General features: G+C 36.3%; 1 protein-coding gene across 1 annotated transcript in view; it reads left to right on the forward strand.

Moving 5' to 3' along the window:
- Gnat3 (G protein subunit alpha transducin 3) overlaps positions 1-19621 on the forward strand; it is a 41038-nt gene that overhangs the window by 4761 nt on the left and 16656 nt on the right. Inside the window, exons 2-4 of the mRNA XM_038315420.1 lie at positions 11334-11376; positions 15517-15658; positions 17684-17841. Of these exons, the coding sequence (XP_038171348.1) occupies positions 11334-11376; positions 15517-15658; positions 17684-17841 (343 nt within the window). The remainder of the gene's footprint in view (positions 1-11333; positions 11377-15516; positions 15659-17683; positions 17842-19621) is intronic.

Below are 19621 nucleotides of genomic sequence, written 5' to 3' on the forward strand. Positions count from 1 at the left end.
AAAAGCAATTTACACCTTGGTGCTCTAAATTTTATCCGTTCTTTGTTTTAAGAAATTTATTCCACAAATTACCTTTGACCTTGCCATCTTCAGAGTCCTCTGGTTCCTTCTTCTTGATGACTGAAAATGCTTCTCTCCTTCCACCCAAAAATCTTTCATTTACATTCTAATCCCCTTGTATTCACTTAATATAGCTATTTTTTAAAGTTTTAAATGTTTATACTTTGCAAATTAGTCTATATTCCTGCAATCCCTTTAGTTACTTGCAGTCTGAATTTCTATGGCATAGCACAGAAACAGATGCATTCACAAAAACAGATAAATGGTAGAAGTGAAGACAGAGACAGGAAGTATTCCTCAGGTGTTTTCAGTGACTAGAACACAACCAGGATTTACATGAACAAGTAGAGCTAAGGAGAAGCATTGTGCTTTTCAGTGAGTTTATCTGCAGTTTGAAATCAATAAGAAAGTGTTGATGGATTTTAAATAAATGGAGTATTTGTCATTTAGTTATGTTTCATATATACAATTATATTAATACATATATGAAATAGATAAACAGATGTTACCCCAATTACCATATGGACCACATGGGATAATCATTTTATGGGGAAAAATGAGATTGGAAGGTCCTCCAGAAAATTTTCATTATTATACAGATATCTGATGTGATATGAATTAAGGAAAACAATAGAGAAAGCATTGAGAGACAAGTCACAGAAATGTGATGTTTGATTGTATGTTATAGTAAGTCAGAGGAAAGCTTAGTAGGTTAACTAGACAGTGGGAATTGTGGAGCAAATGAGAATCTTTGCAAGAAGAATAAAGATAGCTACCTAAGATATCTAACCCTGTTATTTATTTTTATCATAAACAATTATATCTGTCTATTATTAAACCGACCTATGGATGTGGGAATAGGAAGGACACTATTAATGAGAGAAATATATCAAATATACTCAGGCCTTTAGTTTCTTTATTTATAGTTCTATTTCAAGTAGCCAATGGATATAGGACAGTATTATAATTAACCAAAGCTTGCTTTGGGAACATCAATTTATTCTAAGATTTTAGATATATTATTATTGTCAAAATTAAAGAACATTTAGATAGATAGATGACTATCTAAAGTAAGCTCACACAGGAAAAGAAATACACATATAATTTTCTATTTTAGTCACTTTATTTTCTGACCTAACGGGTGGAGTGTTAAGATTATAAAAGACTTCTTCGAAAACTATTTTCAAAACTAATTATGTGAATATAGAAATTTTGGAAATAGTGTTAAACTATAATTAACATACAGATTGTATACATTTAAAATATCAATCTGATAAATTTAAGCATAAATATATACCTATGAATATGTCACCATCTATGTCATTGACATATTCATCATTTATGACCCCCTTATTATTACCACCTATTGATAAAAATAGCACATACCACTTAAAATCATAACAAAATTTTAATTATATACTGTAGTTTGGTATCTTTGAGTAATTTGAACAACATCAGATATTTTCAAAGTAAGTATAAATGTGGAAATGGGAACATTCAAGCAAAGAATAATAAAAAGGAAAAGATAAGGGGCAGTACAATTTCTCCTAGGTGAGACATGTGTAAACAGTTTGCTTGATGAGAAATTTTATGGTATTTGGATATTTATTTTTGACATATTATCAGAACAGGTTCTAAGACAAAATAACATACCTAAAATTTTATCTGGCCCATGTACTTTGTAATGTGATGTATTGAAAAACCACAGTATTTTCATGTAACTTTTATATGAATGCATTTACATTATATACCATAACCAAACAAAACAGATTATTCAATTGTATATAATAAAATAGTCCTAAACTTCAGAAAAGTATTAGCACCATAAAGAAAAAAAAAATAGCAGCAAGAAAACAGAGGAAAAGTCTAAGCTTTCAAAGTTAAGGTAACAACAAAAATGTGCAAATTGTTGAGTAGATCCAGATTATAGGAAGTAGGAAACAAATGAGAAAGACGTGTGCAGTAATCAGATTTGAAATTTCAGTGTTTCATTAGGGAACAATGGGATGAAGATAAAATTTCTTATGCCTGTAAATAGTCTTACACGACAGAAAATGGCCTTATGACAAGATACACTCAGAAGTATTCAGAGGCAAACGGTCTAATTGCTTTCGAAAGATTCAACTAAGTGAAAATACTCACATATACATGCATAGTAACGCAAATGTCCCTACATAATAGGGAATGTACGGATGACAGCGTTAGTAACTGAGAAAGGCAAGCAGTGTAAATAGAGGAATCTGAAGTTACTGCCTTCTCAGTCTTCTGGCCTTTTAGCTTTGAAACAAAATGATTTGGGGAAATAAACAAGAATTGATCTACATATTTTTGGCAAAATAAAAGGATACTTACTGATTTGTTTATATTGATTATATGCTAAATTCTATCCAATAATTGATGTGCAGATCATTTCAACGTTACATAAACATTTGTAAGAGAGTTTTGTCAGTTCATTGAATTTGATGCAGACGATCTACACTCCAGAGAAGCTAGCTGAAAGGAAGGATCCTAAGGGAAACACATTGAGGGCCCCAGGCAGCAGATAGTTAGGATATCCTGGATAAACTGGGAAGGGGAGTAGAAGGGATGGTATCAAGGATGGGAACATAAGGGCTGGAGATAACCCAGTTGGAGGAGGGACAGAGTGGGAGCAATGAGAGACATATCTTGATAGGGATCCATTATCGGGTTATGGAGAAACCAGGTGCTAGGAAAATTCCCAGGAATACACAGGATGATTCCAGTTTAGACTCCTAGCAGTAGTGGAGAGGGTGTCTGAACAGGCTGTCCCCCATAAGCAGATTAGTGACTACCCTAATTGTCATCACAGAGCTTACATCCAGTAACTGATGGAAGCAGATGCAGCGCTCCACAGCCAAGCACTGGGCTGAGCTCCTATAACTTAGTTGAAGAGATGGAGAAGGGATTATATGAGCAAAGGGGGTCAGGATCATTATTGGGAAAGCCAGAGACAGCTGACCAGAGCTAGTGGGAGCTCATGGACTCTGGACTGAGAGTTGGGAAAACTGCATGGGACTGAAATAAACCCTCTGAATCTAGGGGACAGTTGTGTGGCTTCAGCTCGGGTGGACAGCGGGGGGGCGGGGAGCCTGGCAGTAGGACCAGGACTTATCCATGAATTAACTTTTTGGAGCCCATTCCCTTGCTCAGCCTTGATACAGGGAAGAGGGCCTTGGTGGTGCCTCTACTTGGTATGCCAGACTTTGTTGACTCCCCAGGGGAGGCCTTGCCCTCTCAGAGAAATATAAGGAAGATAAATCACATTGAAGAAACAAAACACATTTCCTTAATGCCAAAAGCACATGTACAATATTTCCTTTCTTTTCTCTTTCTTTTTTTTCTTTTCCTTTTTCCTCTACTGGAGGCCAGGCTATGATGGGTTGTCATGGAGAAGAGAAAGACATCTTTAATTTTACTCATGTGAATTATCAAGTGGAGCAAGTTTTCCTTAAAAAGATGAGAGGTGAAGAGGAGCAGACCCTTAACTGCAAACAATGACGACGAAAGCATGCTTCTGCTTTACCTTAGAGCACTCAAATAGTCTGAAACCATTTAAATATTAAATATTTCACTACTAATTTATACCTGGAAACAATATAATAAAACAGCATTAGCAGGAGAATTGAGTTCATTTGAAGGTAGATCTAGAATTTGTATGAGTACATTCCGTCTACTGTTCTCATTCCTCTTATTCATAGAACAACATTATCTGCAAGGCTGCCTCATTCTATGTCCCATTTTGCTGTACAATTATATGATTTTAATGGCCTAGAAAAATCATCATATAAATGAATACATATCAAGTTATTTAATCTCAATTTGCCTGCTTTAGCCAAATGAGCAATTAAGCCTTGTGTGTATTCAGCAGAGTTCACTTACAGCTACGGATATTATACAGATTTAAATTTTTTCATGTCTCTGAATAACAACATTTTATTATGTATAATAATTTATGCATATTAAATGAAGATTAGGTATAAATTTAATTATTATATGAAACAGTATCTTCTTCAAAGAAACAAGAGTGTATCTTGTGAAAATTCCTCTGGTACACTTTAGCCCAGAAAATAATGTGAGTTATGACCACCACTTAGAAGGAAGGAGCTATTTTAGGATGCGCTCAGCATATGCAAACGTGCTGTCATGGGTATATTTAGCCCTGTAACATGATCTAATCCTACAAGAATGGGGAGCTGATTGTGAACTAAGTGCTTCAGTCAATGTGAGAATGGAAGCGACCAGTTCCTTTCTGAGCAACTTTGAAATGGAGTTTTAAGTAGTGAACAAGATTTTTGAATTGCTCAGTTTTTTTTAAATAGGAATTATGCCAAAAATGCAAAGAACTGTACAAAAGCTTCACTTAGCACACCAAACTCACCACGCAGAGCAAAATAATTAGTTTTTAAAAATCTTTAACAGCTACTTTATCCGCTCTTTTATTATTTTAAAGGAACTAACTCTTCTGCATACCTTAGGCACATCATTAGTTACCTGCTAAGCCACATAGAATTGCTGTATACTTACAACGCCTCAAGGCTCAGAAATAATTTGGGAAATTTCAGCTCCTAGTGTTCTCAGTATGCTTGCCATCTGATTTTGACCGCTGCCATCGGTAGTCCTGGGTTGCACATCTGTGGTTCCAATATATTAAAGTTTAAAACTGCTTGAAAATTGGTGCCTGTATTGAACATGGAGATTTTTATTCTCACGATTCTATCAGCAATAGAGAATGACAATGGCTTGGATCACATTTATGCTGCAGTTTGAATTAGAAATGGCCCTAGTGGTGTAAAGCGCAGCGGTGGATATGCATCGGCTATAAGCCGGTGTGTCACCCTACCACACAACAGACTGAGCGTGTAAGGAGTTTTGTGCTTTTCCAGACCTCCTGGAATCAACCTAGTTTGTTACCAGTGGATAAGAAAAGTGTGTTATCACTGTGAATATACATTTACTCTCTAAGATAACCTAAAAGTCACCTTTGTTCCCCAAAAGTGTGACACCATTTTGAGTATTCTATAACAGAGAAATAAAACAGGATAATGTGTCTGTGATGTTTTAAACTGACCAATAGTGGTTCCAAAGTGCTATCATGTGTCTTCATGATCCCTGACACATGTGATCATATAATTTTGGAATATTATTTATGGGTGTACTGTGATGGAGATGAAACTCATGGCCCCACATATACTAGACATATATACTCTACCTACAAGCTGTACTCCGTGTCGAAATTCTTAAAGCATTTTCTTGTTTTCTAAAATTTGATATTTCTTCTAATTGAAAATACTCCACGAATAATTTTTACTTTATTATAGAAATCATAGACAATATATAAGTGTTTTAATTTTAATTTTTTGAATATTAAAAAATTTAAAATCAAAATGATTGATCATTTTGATATTCATAAAATGAAGCATTCTTTGCTCAATCTTAAAATTCTCCAGTTTTTTTTTTTTTTTCCCAGCAGAACCACTTCACTAAACAAAATACAGTGCTAAGTAAGCCTGCAGGGGATAGGTAAAAGTTGTCGATTTCCCTCCCAAATTCCCACAACCAGAAATCTTCAAGTCACTAAAACTAAACTAAGCCTATGTATTTGGTGTAGTGGAGGAGAGCCCGTGTGGCTGTCCTTGTGCCTGATGACACTTGGTTCCCAGTATCCCCTTCTGCTGCTTGTGGTTGCAGATACAGGGTTTGATTACAGTTTTTTTTGGTCGGACCTAGAACCCACAGGCCCTAATTTAACACCATCCCTGCAAAAGTAAATGAAAAAAAATAAATAAGCCTATGAAGGTCCTGTGCTTGGCATTCACTGGCTCTGTGTTTAGCTTCCATGGCCTGTGGTGGAAAGCGTACTAGCCTAATAATGAGAAGAATCATGGCTGCTTAGGCAAGAGGAAGAAGCATACATAACCACCGGATGACGAAGCCTTATTTACTACACTCTTACCACTCTTCATGTTTCAGTATTATACTTGATAAGGCAGCTGCTCAGACAACTGCAGAAATCAGATACATTAAGATATGCCAGAGACAAGACATACTTGATGCATCATAGACTTAAATTTAGATGCCCCCATAGCTGTTCCTCCAGGCTCAGGAAAACATGTAAAACCATACAGAAATACTTCACTGGAAAGAACAAGAAAGGTTGTTTCATACAAAGAATAAAATATATTTTTTTTAATTTATTTTTTTCTTTAAGGTAATTTCATGCAATACATTATGATCACATTGTTTTGCTGTTTGTCTTTTTTTTTTCTCCCAAGTCCTCCCAAATCCTCCCAACTCCCTACACAAGCATTTTGAAGACCTCTTTCTCCCTCCCCTGTCTCAAAAATCAAAACAGACAAAAAACAATGAAACAAGAAATCAAAACAAAATAAACCACATCAAAAAATAATAAGAGAAAAGAGTCCACTTTCCATTGCCAATTGCTCCTGGGCATGGAATCCGCCCTGGAGTGAGGTTGGTACACTCAGGGACACGCCTTTGGAAAAATGCGATTTGCTTTTTCAGGCAGTTATTAATCACAAATAGCTTCTTGGTTAGGGGTAGGTTATCTTTTAAATATAAGTTCAAAGAACTGTTTCTTTCATGTGAAATTTATCTTACACTGATGGATGAAGATGACAACTTAAAATGATACATGAAAAATTGTAAGCGTGGAGAAGAAGGTAAGCAGGAGAGGAGAGGCCCAGGTTAAAGGGTCGTAGGGAGAATAAGAAATCTACGTCGAGGTGTCGGTGTGCTTTAATCCATATCCATATGTATGGTTTCTAATCCATATTCATAAGTATGGTTTCAATATTTTTTTTTAGATTTCAAGTTATCAAATGCAAGCCACCTTTTGCTTATTATGTTGAGAGTATGATACTTTGATAAATCAAAATAACTGCCTGTCATACCCAGATACAAAATGTGGGGCCACTGGCAGTGGACCAGGATTTATTCCTAGGGAAGGATTTATGACCTGGCTTTTTGGATCCCCTTCCCTACAGAGGGATACCTTGCTCAGCATGTGGATACAGGGAGGAGGGCCTTGGTTCTGACTCAAGTGACAGACTTTGTGACTCCCCATGGGTGTCCTTATACTCTTGGAAGAGTGGATGGGGGTTGACTGGAAGGAACCAGAGGAGGGAAGAGAGGGGATTGGTATGTAAAATAATAATAATAAAAAACATTGTTTAAAAAAAAAGAAGAAACAAAACTAAGTCAAGACCTGTGATTGCTATACCTTTTGATTTTATTTCTCAAAAAAAAAAAAAAAATAGCCCTTAACCTCAATAGAGTTTCAAGAAATATCTACAAAAGGTCCCGACTAACACCTTAAAACAGCCACTAAGTTTTGACTGAGTTCTTACTCTCCTCATTAAGGATTATGTACATTTGGGTCTTTCTATATGACACTTCAAGAGTTAAGTGGATGCCAAAATATTTTGCATTATTGATCACAAACTACAATGCATGTTACAGATAAGGGTGGTTGTAACAGCTACAATCCCACTGCTGGTCCCCCATACCTGCTTCTGTGCACCCAAATCCTGTGACGTGAGACACCCCGATGTTAGCTCAAGGGTCTTCACCCATTTGGATAAAGGAAATTACAGCTCCGTACAAAGGTATTGCTGGCTGCTGAGGAGGAGAGCATGTTCAATCAGGGTAGATTTCCATTTGAACAGTTCTGGCAGTAAAGGTCTTTGTGGTTTTCTTCTTTCAGCATTTATTCAAGCAGAGACACAGAGTCATCTTAGGAGTTCAAAACTATTCAGAGTCTGAAAATTGTGAGTTACATCTTTGTGCTGCAAACCCTTGGATATAAGCATCTCAAATCGTGTTTAAGTGTAAAATATAATTTTCTCTATTCCTACAAAATATTTGCCTCAGAAGTTATGCTAATAGAGGTGTGAAAAATTACACCCAGTAAAATAGTAGGTGATGGAGGCTTCCCATTAGCTAATAAAGAAACTGCCTGGCCCATTTGATAGACCGCCCCTTAGGTGGGTGGAGTAGATAGAACAGGAAGAGGAAGTGAGGTAGAAGGATCAGTTAGATGCCACGCCTCTCCTAAGTTAGTCAGACTGCCGTGCCTCTCCTCGGAGAGATGCGAGATGCAATGAAGCTCCAGCCCAAGATGGACGTATGCTAGAATCTTCCCCGGTAAGACACCACTCGTGGTGTTACAAAGATTATTAGATATGGGTTAATCAAGATGTGAGCAAGAGGCTGAAAATAATAGGCCAGGCTGTGTTTAAAAGAATACAATTTGTGTGATGACATTTCGCGTGTAAAGTTAGCTGAGTGGGATCCGGGCGGGATGAAAAGCAGGCCTGCCCACAGTGCCACACTACAGAATGGCGCCCAACATGGATAACTGAATCCACAGAAAGCTTGAGAAAGCTGTCTGGCTCTGTTTGCAAGAGGCAAGAAAACACTCTCATCTGAGAGAGACTTCCTGACTCAGCTTTAGCTGCAAAACCCTGGAGCTCTTTTAAGAGGTCCTGACACGAAACACTTAAACGGTGTTGATGAAGAGCTGAATGCATGCTTTTCGGTTTTTAGCCGTAGCAGGAAAAAAGCTGGGCCATTTAAAATGCTGGCATTCTGGTCCGTACTGCCAGGGCAAACTCTGACTCTTTCGGGCAGGCGGTCCGACTACGTACAGAGCATTTGAATGTGGTTGGTCTTTGAGAAGATTGCTGCAGCTTGCTTGCTGGCAGGGACCTTGAACCGCCACAGAGTTGTGGTGATAAACATGGCTACAACCGGTACCTCTGCCATGAGGCTGGAAAGCTAAGGAATGGGCTGGATCTAGCCGCCAAAGTCATGGCTTTAATCCTACCTATATTGCTTGGTAAATTAAAGACTCGTGTGGTCAGAAAAAGAGAGATATACAGTAAAGAGAGATTCAAAGACAAAGAAAACCTCTAAATGGTTTACAGTGAGTTAAAAATACATGCAGGCTAAAAGTTAAAGTTCTTACAGTTTAAAAAAAGAGAAAGAAAGAAAGAAAGAAAGAAAGAAAAAGGAAGTAGTTTGTTGTGGTGGTACACACCTTTAATCCCAACACTTGGGAGGCAGAGGTAGATTGACCTCTGTGACTTCAAGGTGTGGTAGCACACACCTTTAATCCGAATGCCTGGGAGGCAGAGACAGACAGATCTCTGTGAGTTCAAGGTGTTGTAGAGCACACCTTTAATCCCAGCACTTGGGAAGCAGAGGCAAATGGATCTCTGAGAGTTCAAGGACAGCCTGGTCTACAGAGTTATCCCAGGACAAAGATATAAAAAGAACCTGTCTCAAAAAGTAAAAATAAAAGAACCAGAAGTTAAAGTAAAGCCACATAAAGATGGAAAATACACAGAAAATCTTGATACTGTATGCTATTATTCTCTCTTTGAATTGTTTGAATGCTGGGGAAGAAGCAACAGCTGCTAAAAGATATTTGTTTATAAATACTGCTGAACTAATTCAACATAGATATTTTGAAAATACCTTGACTTCAGGATTTGGATCTAAGGACATGATGCTTTGGGAAGAAGTTTCTTTTGTTTTTACAGAAAATGAAACCCTGTGGATTGCTTCTATCCCAATATGGTATGACAGACCACGGCCTCCTGAAAGGTTGCTGTGAACACCTTCAGAAAATTACTTCACCCAACTGATGACTGAGATGAACCTGGCACACAGGTTACACCATGAAAGATCTGATTAACAGCGTCCCCATTCAGCAGGAAGCAGTTTGGAGAGAAATAACTGCGCCCATGTTTCCAAATATTGTTTATAAATGTTCTTTTACATTTAAAGGGGGATATGATATAGATATGAATAATTTGCATTGGTATGGATTTTAAGGTCAATTTTGTTATATGTATATGTATTTCTGATACTGATTAAGGTATTATGATTGTGCAGTTCATTTTAAAAATATAATGTATAATTAAGAAATATAGGTTGTTAATGGATAGTCATCAATAATAGTAAAGCTTGTAGTCATGTTAGTTAAATTTTCTAGATATATAGAGATATTTCAGTTAGATAGGCATTCCTATATCTTTCAAAGACTACAGAATATTCCACTTAAATGTTTTAATAACTTAGGGTTTTTCATGACAATGAGACACGTCTGCCTCTGGCAGCACCAGCTACTTCAAAAAGATGATGGGCATCGAAGAGGATCCTTATGGAGTTTGATAGCCATTTGGGCAAGAAACTGCTCTTGCCTGGACTATTGCATAAACTGGACATAGAGAACCCTCAGAGAGAGGACTGCTGAACTTGCCTAAAAGTGAGATGATCTTTCGGGATTCCTGATTCATGAAAGAGTCTGCAAGACATTCTGCAGGACACAGCAGAAAGTGACTGAACTGTCTTTGAAATTTCTTGCTTTATGGAAATGTCTGCTGGAAACTATGGGCCTGAAGGCCGAAGATGGATGCCCCAACGGTACAGAGGAACTTTGGGTGACTGTCCAGGCAGTGAGATGTCTCTGTCATTTCTAGAGTTTTGTAAGTTGCTTACTTCTTATTTACTTAGGTAATATTATATCCTTCTGGAGTCTTTGATGGAGTTGAAGAATAGATAGATAGTTAAAGTTTTCCTTTGTTATGATAAAAGATAAAATGGATATAAGTATTGTAACTAATTCTTACTTGATAACTATTTTGTTATATGTAATTTTACTATGTTAAAGTTAAAGCCTTTCTTTTATTGTTTAAACAGAAAAAGGGGAAATGATGTGGGAGAGGCTTCTGTTTGAGTTGATTTCATTGGCTAATAAAGAGACTGCCTGGCCCATTTGATAGACCGCCCCTTAGGTGGGTGGAGTAGACAGAACAGGAAGAGGAAGTGAGGTAGAAGGCTCAGTAAGATGCGACGCCTCTCCTAAGTTAGTCAGACCGCCGTGCCTCTCCTCAGAGAGAGAAGCCAGACGCGATGAAGCTCCAGCCCAAGATGGACGTATGCTAGAAACTAAATGGTAAGGCACCACTTCATGGTGCTACACAGATTATTAGATATGGGTTAAAGCAAGAGATGTGAGAATTAGACAATAAGAGGCTAGAAATAATGGGCCAGGCAGTGTTTAAAAGAATACAATTTGTGTGTTATTATTTCGGGGCATAAGCTAGCCGGCGATCAGGAGCAGGGCGGCAGGAAGCTGGCCCGCAGCCCCTCACTACAAGTAGGTATTAATATTAGTGTACAAATTCAGCGTATCAGTCAATAACGTTTGTTTCATTTCGTTTCAGGAGCAGGTGAATCTGGAAAGAGTACGATTGTTAAACAAATGAAGTAGGTATAGAATGATTTCAACCGCTTACTATTTGATGTCTATCTATGCATTGAACAATTCTGTGTTAATTATTTATTTTAGTTTTTTATTATAATAGAATTACATCATTTTTTCTTCTCCTTTTCTGCCTACAAGTCTTCCCACATGGCCCTCTTGGTCTTTTCCATATTCGTTGTCCTTTTTTCCTTAATTTTTGTTACATATTGATAAATACAATCTGTTCGTGAAGTCTCATCCACCTGACTGACTAGGCATGAGCTGAAACAGGACAACACTAACACACATACACACTCACGTGGACAGGCAGGGCACACGAGGCTTCACCCCTGCACTGATAGCTACAGACAAGTTAGAAATGCTGACAACTGAAGTAGTCTTCCACATTTAAGGGCACACATCCGATAGCATTGGTCAGCACTGAACACCTGCATAAAAGTATCATTATACAGACTGATAAAATCTTTTAAAAAATGCTTTGTGAGTTTCTTTCAGAATACAAGCAACCTCATCAGAATTTACAGGCAGTGGCAATGTCTTTCCTGATTTTTCTGAGTGTTCAATTATCACTTCTATTGCTTAACAAACACCAATTTCTCCCTTTCTTTTGAATTTTGTCTTTTGGATATTAATACCTGTAGCTATATGTTAATTATATTAGCCCTCAAATGAACTAGCTTTTGAACAATGATAATATAAACCGCAAAAATTTGAAATATGTCAATCAAAACTCCATTTGAAATTTGGGAGAAACAATTCTAACATTGACATTTTTTCAATATAGATATGAAATATTTTTTCATTAATATCATTCTAATATGATTCTGATATGTTATTACATTATTTTTTCTATTTATTCTTTATAATGGGATAGCAGCCTAAATTTCAGAATGAAGAAGTATTAGGCACAACTGCTATAAATAAAAACTGCAATGAAAGATGAATAAAATTAAGTTAGATATCAGTGATGTGTCTCTCTGGTTAATCCAAAACCCTTTTTTTTCTTCTTCTTCAATGTTGTATTGTCATGTAATTTGCTTGTCAACTATTATTTAAACTCCAGTTTGGAAAGCTCACCTATAGGTGCCAGCAAATATTTCTCCTTTTTTTCCTATCTCCAAAACATGGTTTTATAACCAACCATCGATCCATCCTAACTCAGTTATCTCTCATTCCTTTATATTGTTATTCTTTTCTACTACCCTATTATTTAGGACATAATCACACTTGAAGTTGTCTTATCTTAGTCTTCTTACGTATCTGTTACTTATATGCTTAAATATAGTTTTTAATGAATAGTATTTTTGCTATATAGAAAGAAAGCTTGTAAATATTAAATAATGTATAAAGTCAGACAAAAATTAGAAAACTAGAAACAAAGATTATATTATAGTGAATATTATAGATACATAACTGACTACCATAATACATTTAGGAGGCTGATGCAGGAGGATGACTGCGAGTTTGGGACCGTCTATGTTGTATAGTGAGTACCATGACAGCCAGAGCTATGATGTGTAATGCAAGACTATCCCCAAAAGCAAAACTATAGTATTTTTTCTAAAAATGATTATCTGATGCAAAGATGAATATTTACTGTGACTATTTTTAGAAATACATTTTGCAAAAAGACTAGTAGATATAGGATATAGTTTTTCTACATCTAGAATAAATTTAAGACTGGAGAGATTGTTAGGCTGTTAAATGCACTGGTTGCCTTTGCATAGGATGAAGGTTAGGTTTCTAGCACCCTTATGGCAACTTAAAATCATGCTTAACTCCAATTGTGGATTATCTGGCAACTTTTTCTGGTCTCTCAAAACACCAAGCACATGCAAAATAATTCAGGCAAAAGATTCATACACAAAAAAGGAAACTAATCTTTAAAACTATATATGTATCATATTATACATACATATATAATAAACTTGGAAAGTATTGAGTATTCTTTAGCTATACATATATCTGAGAAACTGCAAGAAGAATTTGAAATATGTATAACAAATAATTTAAATATGCAAAGTATGAAAATATAAGTAAAATATGAGTTCTGTAACTATTTAAAATGGTAAAAAGGAAGATAAAAATTCCTAATTTAAAAGAAAGTACAAGCAATCAATTTGCAAGCTATTGAAGCTGTTCGTTCACTTGCATTACTATGACGTCACTGCACATATGTATGACAATGTCTGACCTACCCAAGCCCAAAGCCCGGTAACTGCATGCCTCCGTTCACCTGGACTGCCTCTTTTATCTATAAAGTCCTCCTTGCTTTTGACCATTTAGAAAGAGCTCATTATGCTAAATTAATCAGCTCATTATTTCTGCTACTTCTTGTTTTCTTTGGTTTTTATTTCTATTACCCATAATAGAACTTACCACAGTTTTTCTAATGTCTGTTTACAGAGATATGGCTATGAACTTATATAAAACACAAAAATCTGTCAAAGTGGTAATTTTTTTTTCTACAATTTGGTGCTTCTCCTTAGAAATTTTACTGTGATGGAAAGGTTTCATGGTTATGCTCTCTGAACCAAGAGTGACTTCAGTGGTTATTCGAGGATCTAAAATGTAATTTTCTGTAATTTGGCTGGGGATTACAGTGTGTGATATATCCTGCATAGACTAGAATTCCACTCTGGACCTTGTGGTACAAGAGTCAGGGGCAATTCAGTCATTTATTTCAATACATAATGAAGAACTAAAATGAGCAATAAAGTCTAACTGTATTGAAAAGAGCTAGGAACCAACTTATACCTAAATAATTCTTTCTAAAAGAAATAAAACTAAGCAGCTGCTTCTGTCATATTTTCCCTCATAATCATCAGAACTGACTGTCCCAAAGTCACTCACAATTGGCATTTTGATTTAACAATTACTATCATTTCTCTGTTTTAATTTTGAACGGAGAGAATTGGGTCTTATTCAAAGTCTTGCTTTGATCTATTTACAAATATAATGTCCTGCATTTCTATAGTCTATTTCACCACCTGGTTTTTTGTTTGTTTGTTTTTGTTGTTGTTGGTTATTCAAGTGATTTAATAGGTTAATGCAGCAAGAGAAGCATGGCCCTGTTGAAATGCAAAACTGTGCATTTGTTGGCAATCAAATGTGAATAATAGATTAAAATAATAGAGGCATACTCTTCGATCCTCTCGATGCCTGATGCTTCCGTTTCATGGCTTTTAGTTCTTCAAAGGCTTTGAAGAGGTGTCTGTGCTAAGTCTGACCCCTAAGCTGGAACTTCCATGTGTGTAGACACAAGATAAATCTTGAGAAAAGTGACACTCAAATACAAACACAAAGCACTGTTTAGAAAACATGAAATAAAGAAAAGAATGCCAGGAAGAATTTATCACACAGCAAAGAAGCACAATTAGCACCAACAGAGATTTTAGCTCTAATGGGAAAACCTATTTTAAGTTATTATTCTTAAACTTTGTCAAAGCCCGACTGTGAGTGAATGAGAGGAGGGAAGAGAGGAGTCCAGCCAAATCTACTGCCCGGGAACTCAGCTCTGAGAACCCAGAAGCACGTACACACATGGAGGAACAGCAAGGGAACCAACCAAAGCAATTACTTCTTTATATATATATATATATATATATATATATATATATATATATATATATATATATATATATATATATAAAAACCTGCCTTTGTTAAAGCTGTAAATAGAAAGCAGACATTCCTACTCCCCAGTCCTTCTTACAAGACAGGAAAAGCCGGGAGTGTTCTGCGGAGACTTCAGTCACTAGGAAAACATCACCTGTGGTTCTGGACTCCGTGCACAACTCGCACCTGAAAATCAGGGAATTTTCTTCTTGAAAAAAGGAATCTAGGTTCTAAATAAAGTGATCGTGATCTATATATTTGAAAAATTATTTTATCTATAACCAGATTTAATTTGCCTTATATTTAGCATGTGTTATTCCCATGACCTAAAAGTCATTTTATGCAAAGACAGTGAGGGATGAACATTCAGAGATGTTAAATTGCCCAGACTTGGCAAGCACACTTGATGAAAATCCTTCCTTTTTAAGGTGTACATACTATGCTTTTCTTCAAGCGGTTTTTCATTGATGGTCAGTTGTACTACACCAGTTCAACTCCCAAAAGCTTTTCTTGTGTCATCGTAGGATCATCCATAAGAATGGGTACAGTAAGCAAGAATGCATGGAGTTCAAGGCAGTGATCTACAGTAACACACTGCAGTCCATCTTAGCCATTGTGAAAGCGATGACTGCGCTTGGGATCGATTATGTAAACCCTGGAAGTGCAGTAAGTATGGAAGAATTGAACGGCCATGTGATAATTATATGGCCCACGTGGAATGTGAACTAAAGTATCATAGGATTGTGTCTGGTGTCCTAGTCTATGTCAAAGGAACATGATATAATAATTTCACAAATATTAGCTATCTCCAGCTTATACTTTCTTATTTTTCTGTCAATTAAACTTCATTTTCCTACTGTTCACTATAATTTTCTTAAATAGTAATTGCTTTTTAGGATTTAAAATTGGTATTAAGTATAACAACATTAGAAATATATCTGTACTGTGGTTTATAATGTAGCATCTAAATGATTTTCCTTCATTTAATTAATAATTATTTCATACATCATGATGCTTTAAAAATCTATTTACTTTAAAATAGATAATATGTAAAAACTATTTTAATATGCAAATTATGAGTATATTATAGTCTAAAAGCCAATAAGTAACCCCACTACAAAATAAAAGTATTAAAAGACATTCTCTATTTCCACAAGGGCCCCCCAGAGTGGCATCAACTGAACAGCCCCCAGTGGAATCAGTGCACAAGAGCAATAAGCATAGGAAGAACCATATGTAAAATTAGTGAAAGATGCAAAGTACTTTCCTCCTCTCTGTCCCTCCCCAGGCATCCAGTTTAGGATTGACCATTTGAATAAGCTTTGGAAGTTATCAGGATGAAAAAGGAAAATGTCCCTTTCTACACTGTTTATTTTACAGGAAAGGATAAATCCCCTTTCAACCCATCAGTTTTCTCAGAGAGTGATGAGAGAGAGAAAGACAGAGAGAGAAAGAGAGAGAGAGAGAGAGAGAGAGAGAGAGAGAGAGAGAGAGAGAGAGAGAGAGAGAGAACAGAGATATGCTACTATGCTATGCATACTTTGGGGCAAACCACTTGCAAAGCCTGGAGTCTATGCTCTAGAAACGTCCTTTACTAACTTTCCCCACAGTTTGGTTTCAGTTAACTTTCCCAATTCTCTGGCTTTGCCTTCCTTCACACATGCAAAGGGACTCAAGACCCTCCCATCTTTGTCATTTGATGATTTATTGAACCTACTCTATTTATAGTTAGTCTGTTATTGCTAACCCTGACATTTCTTAAGCACATAGAATTTTACAATGACTCTTAAGAAATGGCCTCCTATAATCCTTTCATTTAAAGGGGGAAGGGGGGAATGGCCAGAAAGAGAGTAGTTGGTTAACTTCAAACAGCTGAAATCCAGGGCAGACAAAATGCTGCTTGACTCCCTTTGCAGGGCTTTGTCCTTTGTGAAGACTGCCTCCAATGTTTTACATGGCAACGTTTATTTCATTTTTTCCCTCACAGGCAATAATAGTACTACAGCGTGTGTGCCTTCTGCATTCCGTGATAACGGCCTAACGGTCTTGGAATTTGTATATTATATATTCCATGTATTTTGTCAAGGAGTTTATTTATGAAGCAAGTTCCTCTCCTTTCTCATTTCTTGCCATATGCTACCAGGCACTGACCCAACACTTACTCAGCTATTTGTTTCTTAGCCACTTCCCACCTCTGCCAAATTTGCTGCACAGAGCATCATTGACACCACCTAAGGGATAGCATTAACATTTTGGGGGGTCCAAGTATGTAATAGCTTACCAAAAATGATCACAAAAAATATCTCATAATAAACAATCTCACTTTTATTTTCATTTTACAACAATCTCATTTTTCTTTTACCCTAACATTTGACCCAAGGCACTACAGACTACACCAAAACACTGTTACCCTTTTTGACAAAATACTCAGATGTCAATGATATAGACCAAAGTATTCAGACTTCTCCATATAGTATGTTATAATTTTCCCAAAACACAGTTTTTTTCAGATATCAGTCTGTTACTATAATGGATTCTGGTTTTTTACTCTTAAGAAATTTTGGAAGAAATGGTCAGTGAAATTTTTAGTAAGAAAAATAGATAATAAAAAGCCTTTTACATGCTCCATTTAAAACAATATCTGAGCCTAAATAACTTGTTGGTCTTCTTCCCACCAAAATATTTCTCCAGGAAGACAAGCAGCAACTGCACGCAATGGCAAATACACTAGAAGATGGTGACATGACACCCCAGTTGGCTGAAGTGATTAAACGACTTTGGGGAGACCCAGGAATCCAAGCTTGCTTTGAAAGGGCTTCTGAATACCAGCTCAATGACTCTGCTGCTTAGTAAGTGACTTCCTCAAGATCGTAGATGATACACAAGTCTATAACTGGGCGCATAGGCACGTAAGCACAAGCAAGGGAAAATGGTTTTGCACTTTATTATAAAAAACAAAGAGACAACTGAAAAGAAATGAAGTAATTTGCCAGAAAACAAAAACTCTTCCACATATCTTCACTTAATTAAAAGGAATTAACCATGATACATGGTGCTCAGTACTAATGCAGACAGATGGTACACATACCGACGTTTGAGGCTGTATTAATCTGAAACATTTATTTCCATGTTGCTGAAATCGTCTCCTAGAATAACTTTTGATTGGTGACATGTGCATCAGATAGGTTATTGAGCAAGACAGAAAATTCTGAAAGTCAGTAGTTGATATGTTTCCAGACTTTAGCACATTATGACATCCTGTTGGATTCAATCACAGCAAATATTGGCAAGTAAGTATTTAATATTAATAAGGAACTTAGGAGGTCATTAAACTGCTTGTAAAGTAATTGTTACCATGACCTAAAACTTCCTTATATCAAGTACGTCTCGAGTTATCCTGGAAACTACCAGAAGAGCAAAGCTAATGAGGAAAGGCCTGGAGTGTTGTGTTTGGCCTGTCAATCCCAAAGATCTAAATAAAGAAAAGAGGGAAGCCTTAGCTAACTGAGGATCCGTGGTTTACTGATTAGGGCCATCTGGGGTACTATTTAAATTCCACAAGGGTTAAGAGCAAACATGGACTCAACGGGGAAAACACTTTCTTTGCAGGATTGGAAGTAAATCACCAAGACATTTTAAGTGATTTCAGTCATGAGGTCTAAAAACCTCTGTTTGGTTTGTAAACTACAGGGTTTGACATCCAAATCCCATATTTGCTTATTAAAATCAGGACTTTAGATGAAAATTAGTTTGCTAATGCCTCTTCTTTGCCTGAAATAATTTACAAATGCAAAGAGTATTCTTTAAAATGTACCTTTACTGAAGTTTTCTTTAAATGAATTTTATTTCTATTTTTGTAAGTACATGATTTTTACTCTTTTACCTAGGCGTGAAGTGACTGATACATACATAATACACCTACCACAGACCCGAGCTCATTAATAGGAAATTCAGTGTTTCAAGTAATAGTAAATAAAAAAATTAAAAACTGTAAAAATCCTCCAATACTTCTTTGATTACTTTACATCTCAATTCATCACCCATTTACAGTCAGGCAGTCTTGATTGGCATAAATAATGATACATTTTCACATGTTCGTATTTCGAAGGCACAATTTCACTTCTCCTCTTGAACAAAATCCCTTTGGGTATACTTGTTCTGTAAGACTTTACTCTCAAAGTTCTGTGCCCATGGCAGGAAACCTCGCATTATCATTTCTTAAATGGGTTTGTGGGCATGACTTTATGTAATGTGCAAATTTACCATAAAATTAGTATGTTGTTACCTTTTGTATTTCAATTTACTACAGACATAGCCATATTGCTATGCTATTTAATCCATTGGTGTCAAATACAATGGTAGAAAGGAAAGAAAATACAATTTTACTTTGTAGATATTTCTTGCAGGGTTGAAAATGCAAAGAGCACTTTTCATCCTTAAACAGACTTGGCGCATAGAGTTTAATCAAGATTACACCTCTTCATTACTGAATTTTTGATATTGTAATAAATAAAACCAAAAGCAAGTAAGCAAAAGGAAAGAACAAGGAAATTGTCCACACTATTAAGAACAGGAATTCTGGAAGAGTTAGGGACTTTACCATGCACTGATAGAGCATAGTTTGGTTCA

The sequence above is a fragment of the Arvicola amphibius genome, chromosome 18 (assembly GCF_903992535.2).
Source record: "Arvicola amphibius chromosome 18, mArvAmp1.2, whole genome shotgun sequence".
Taxonomy (NCBI): Eukaryota; Metazoa; Chordata; class Mammalia; order Rodentia; family Cricetidae; genus Arvicola; species Arvicola amphibius.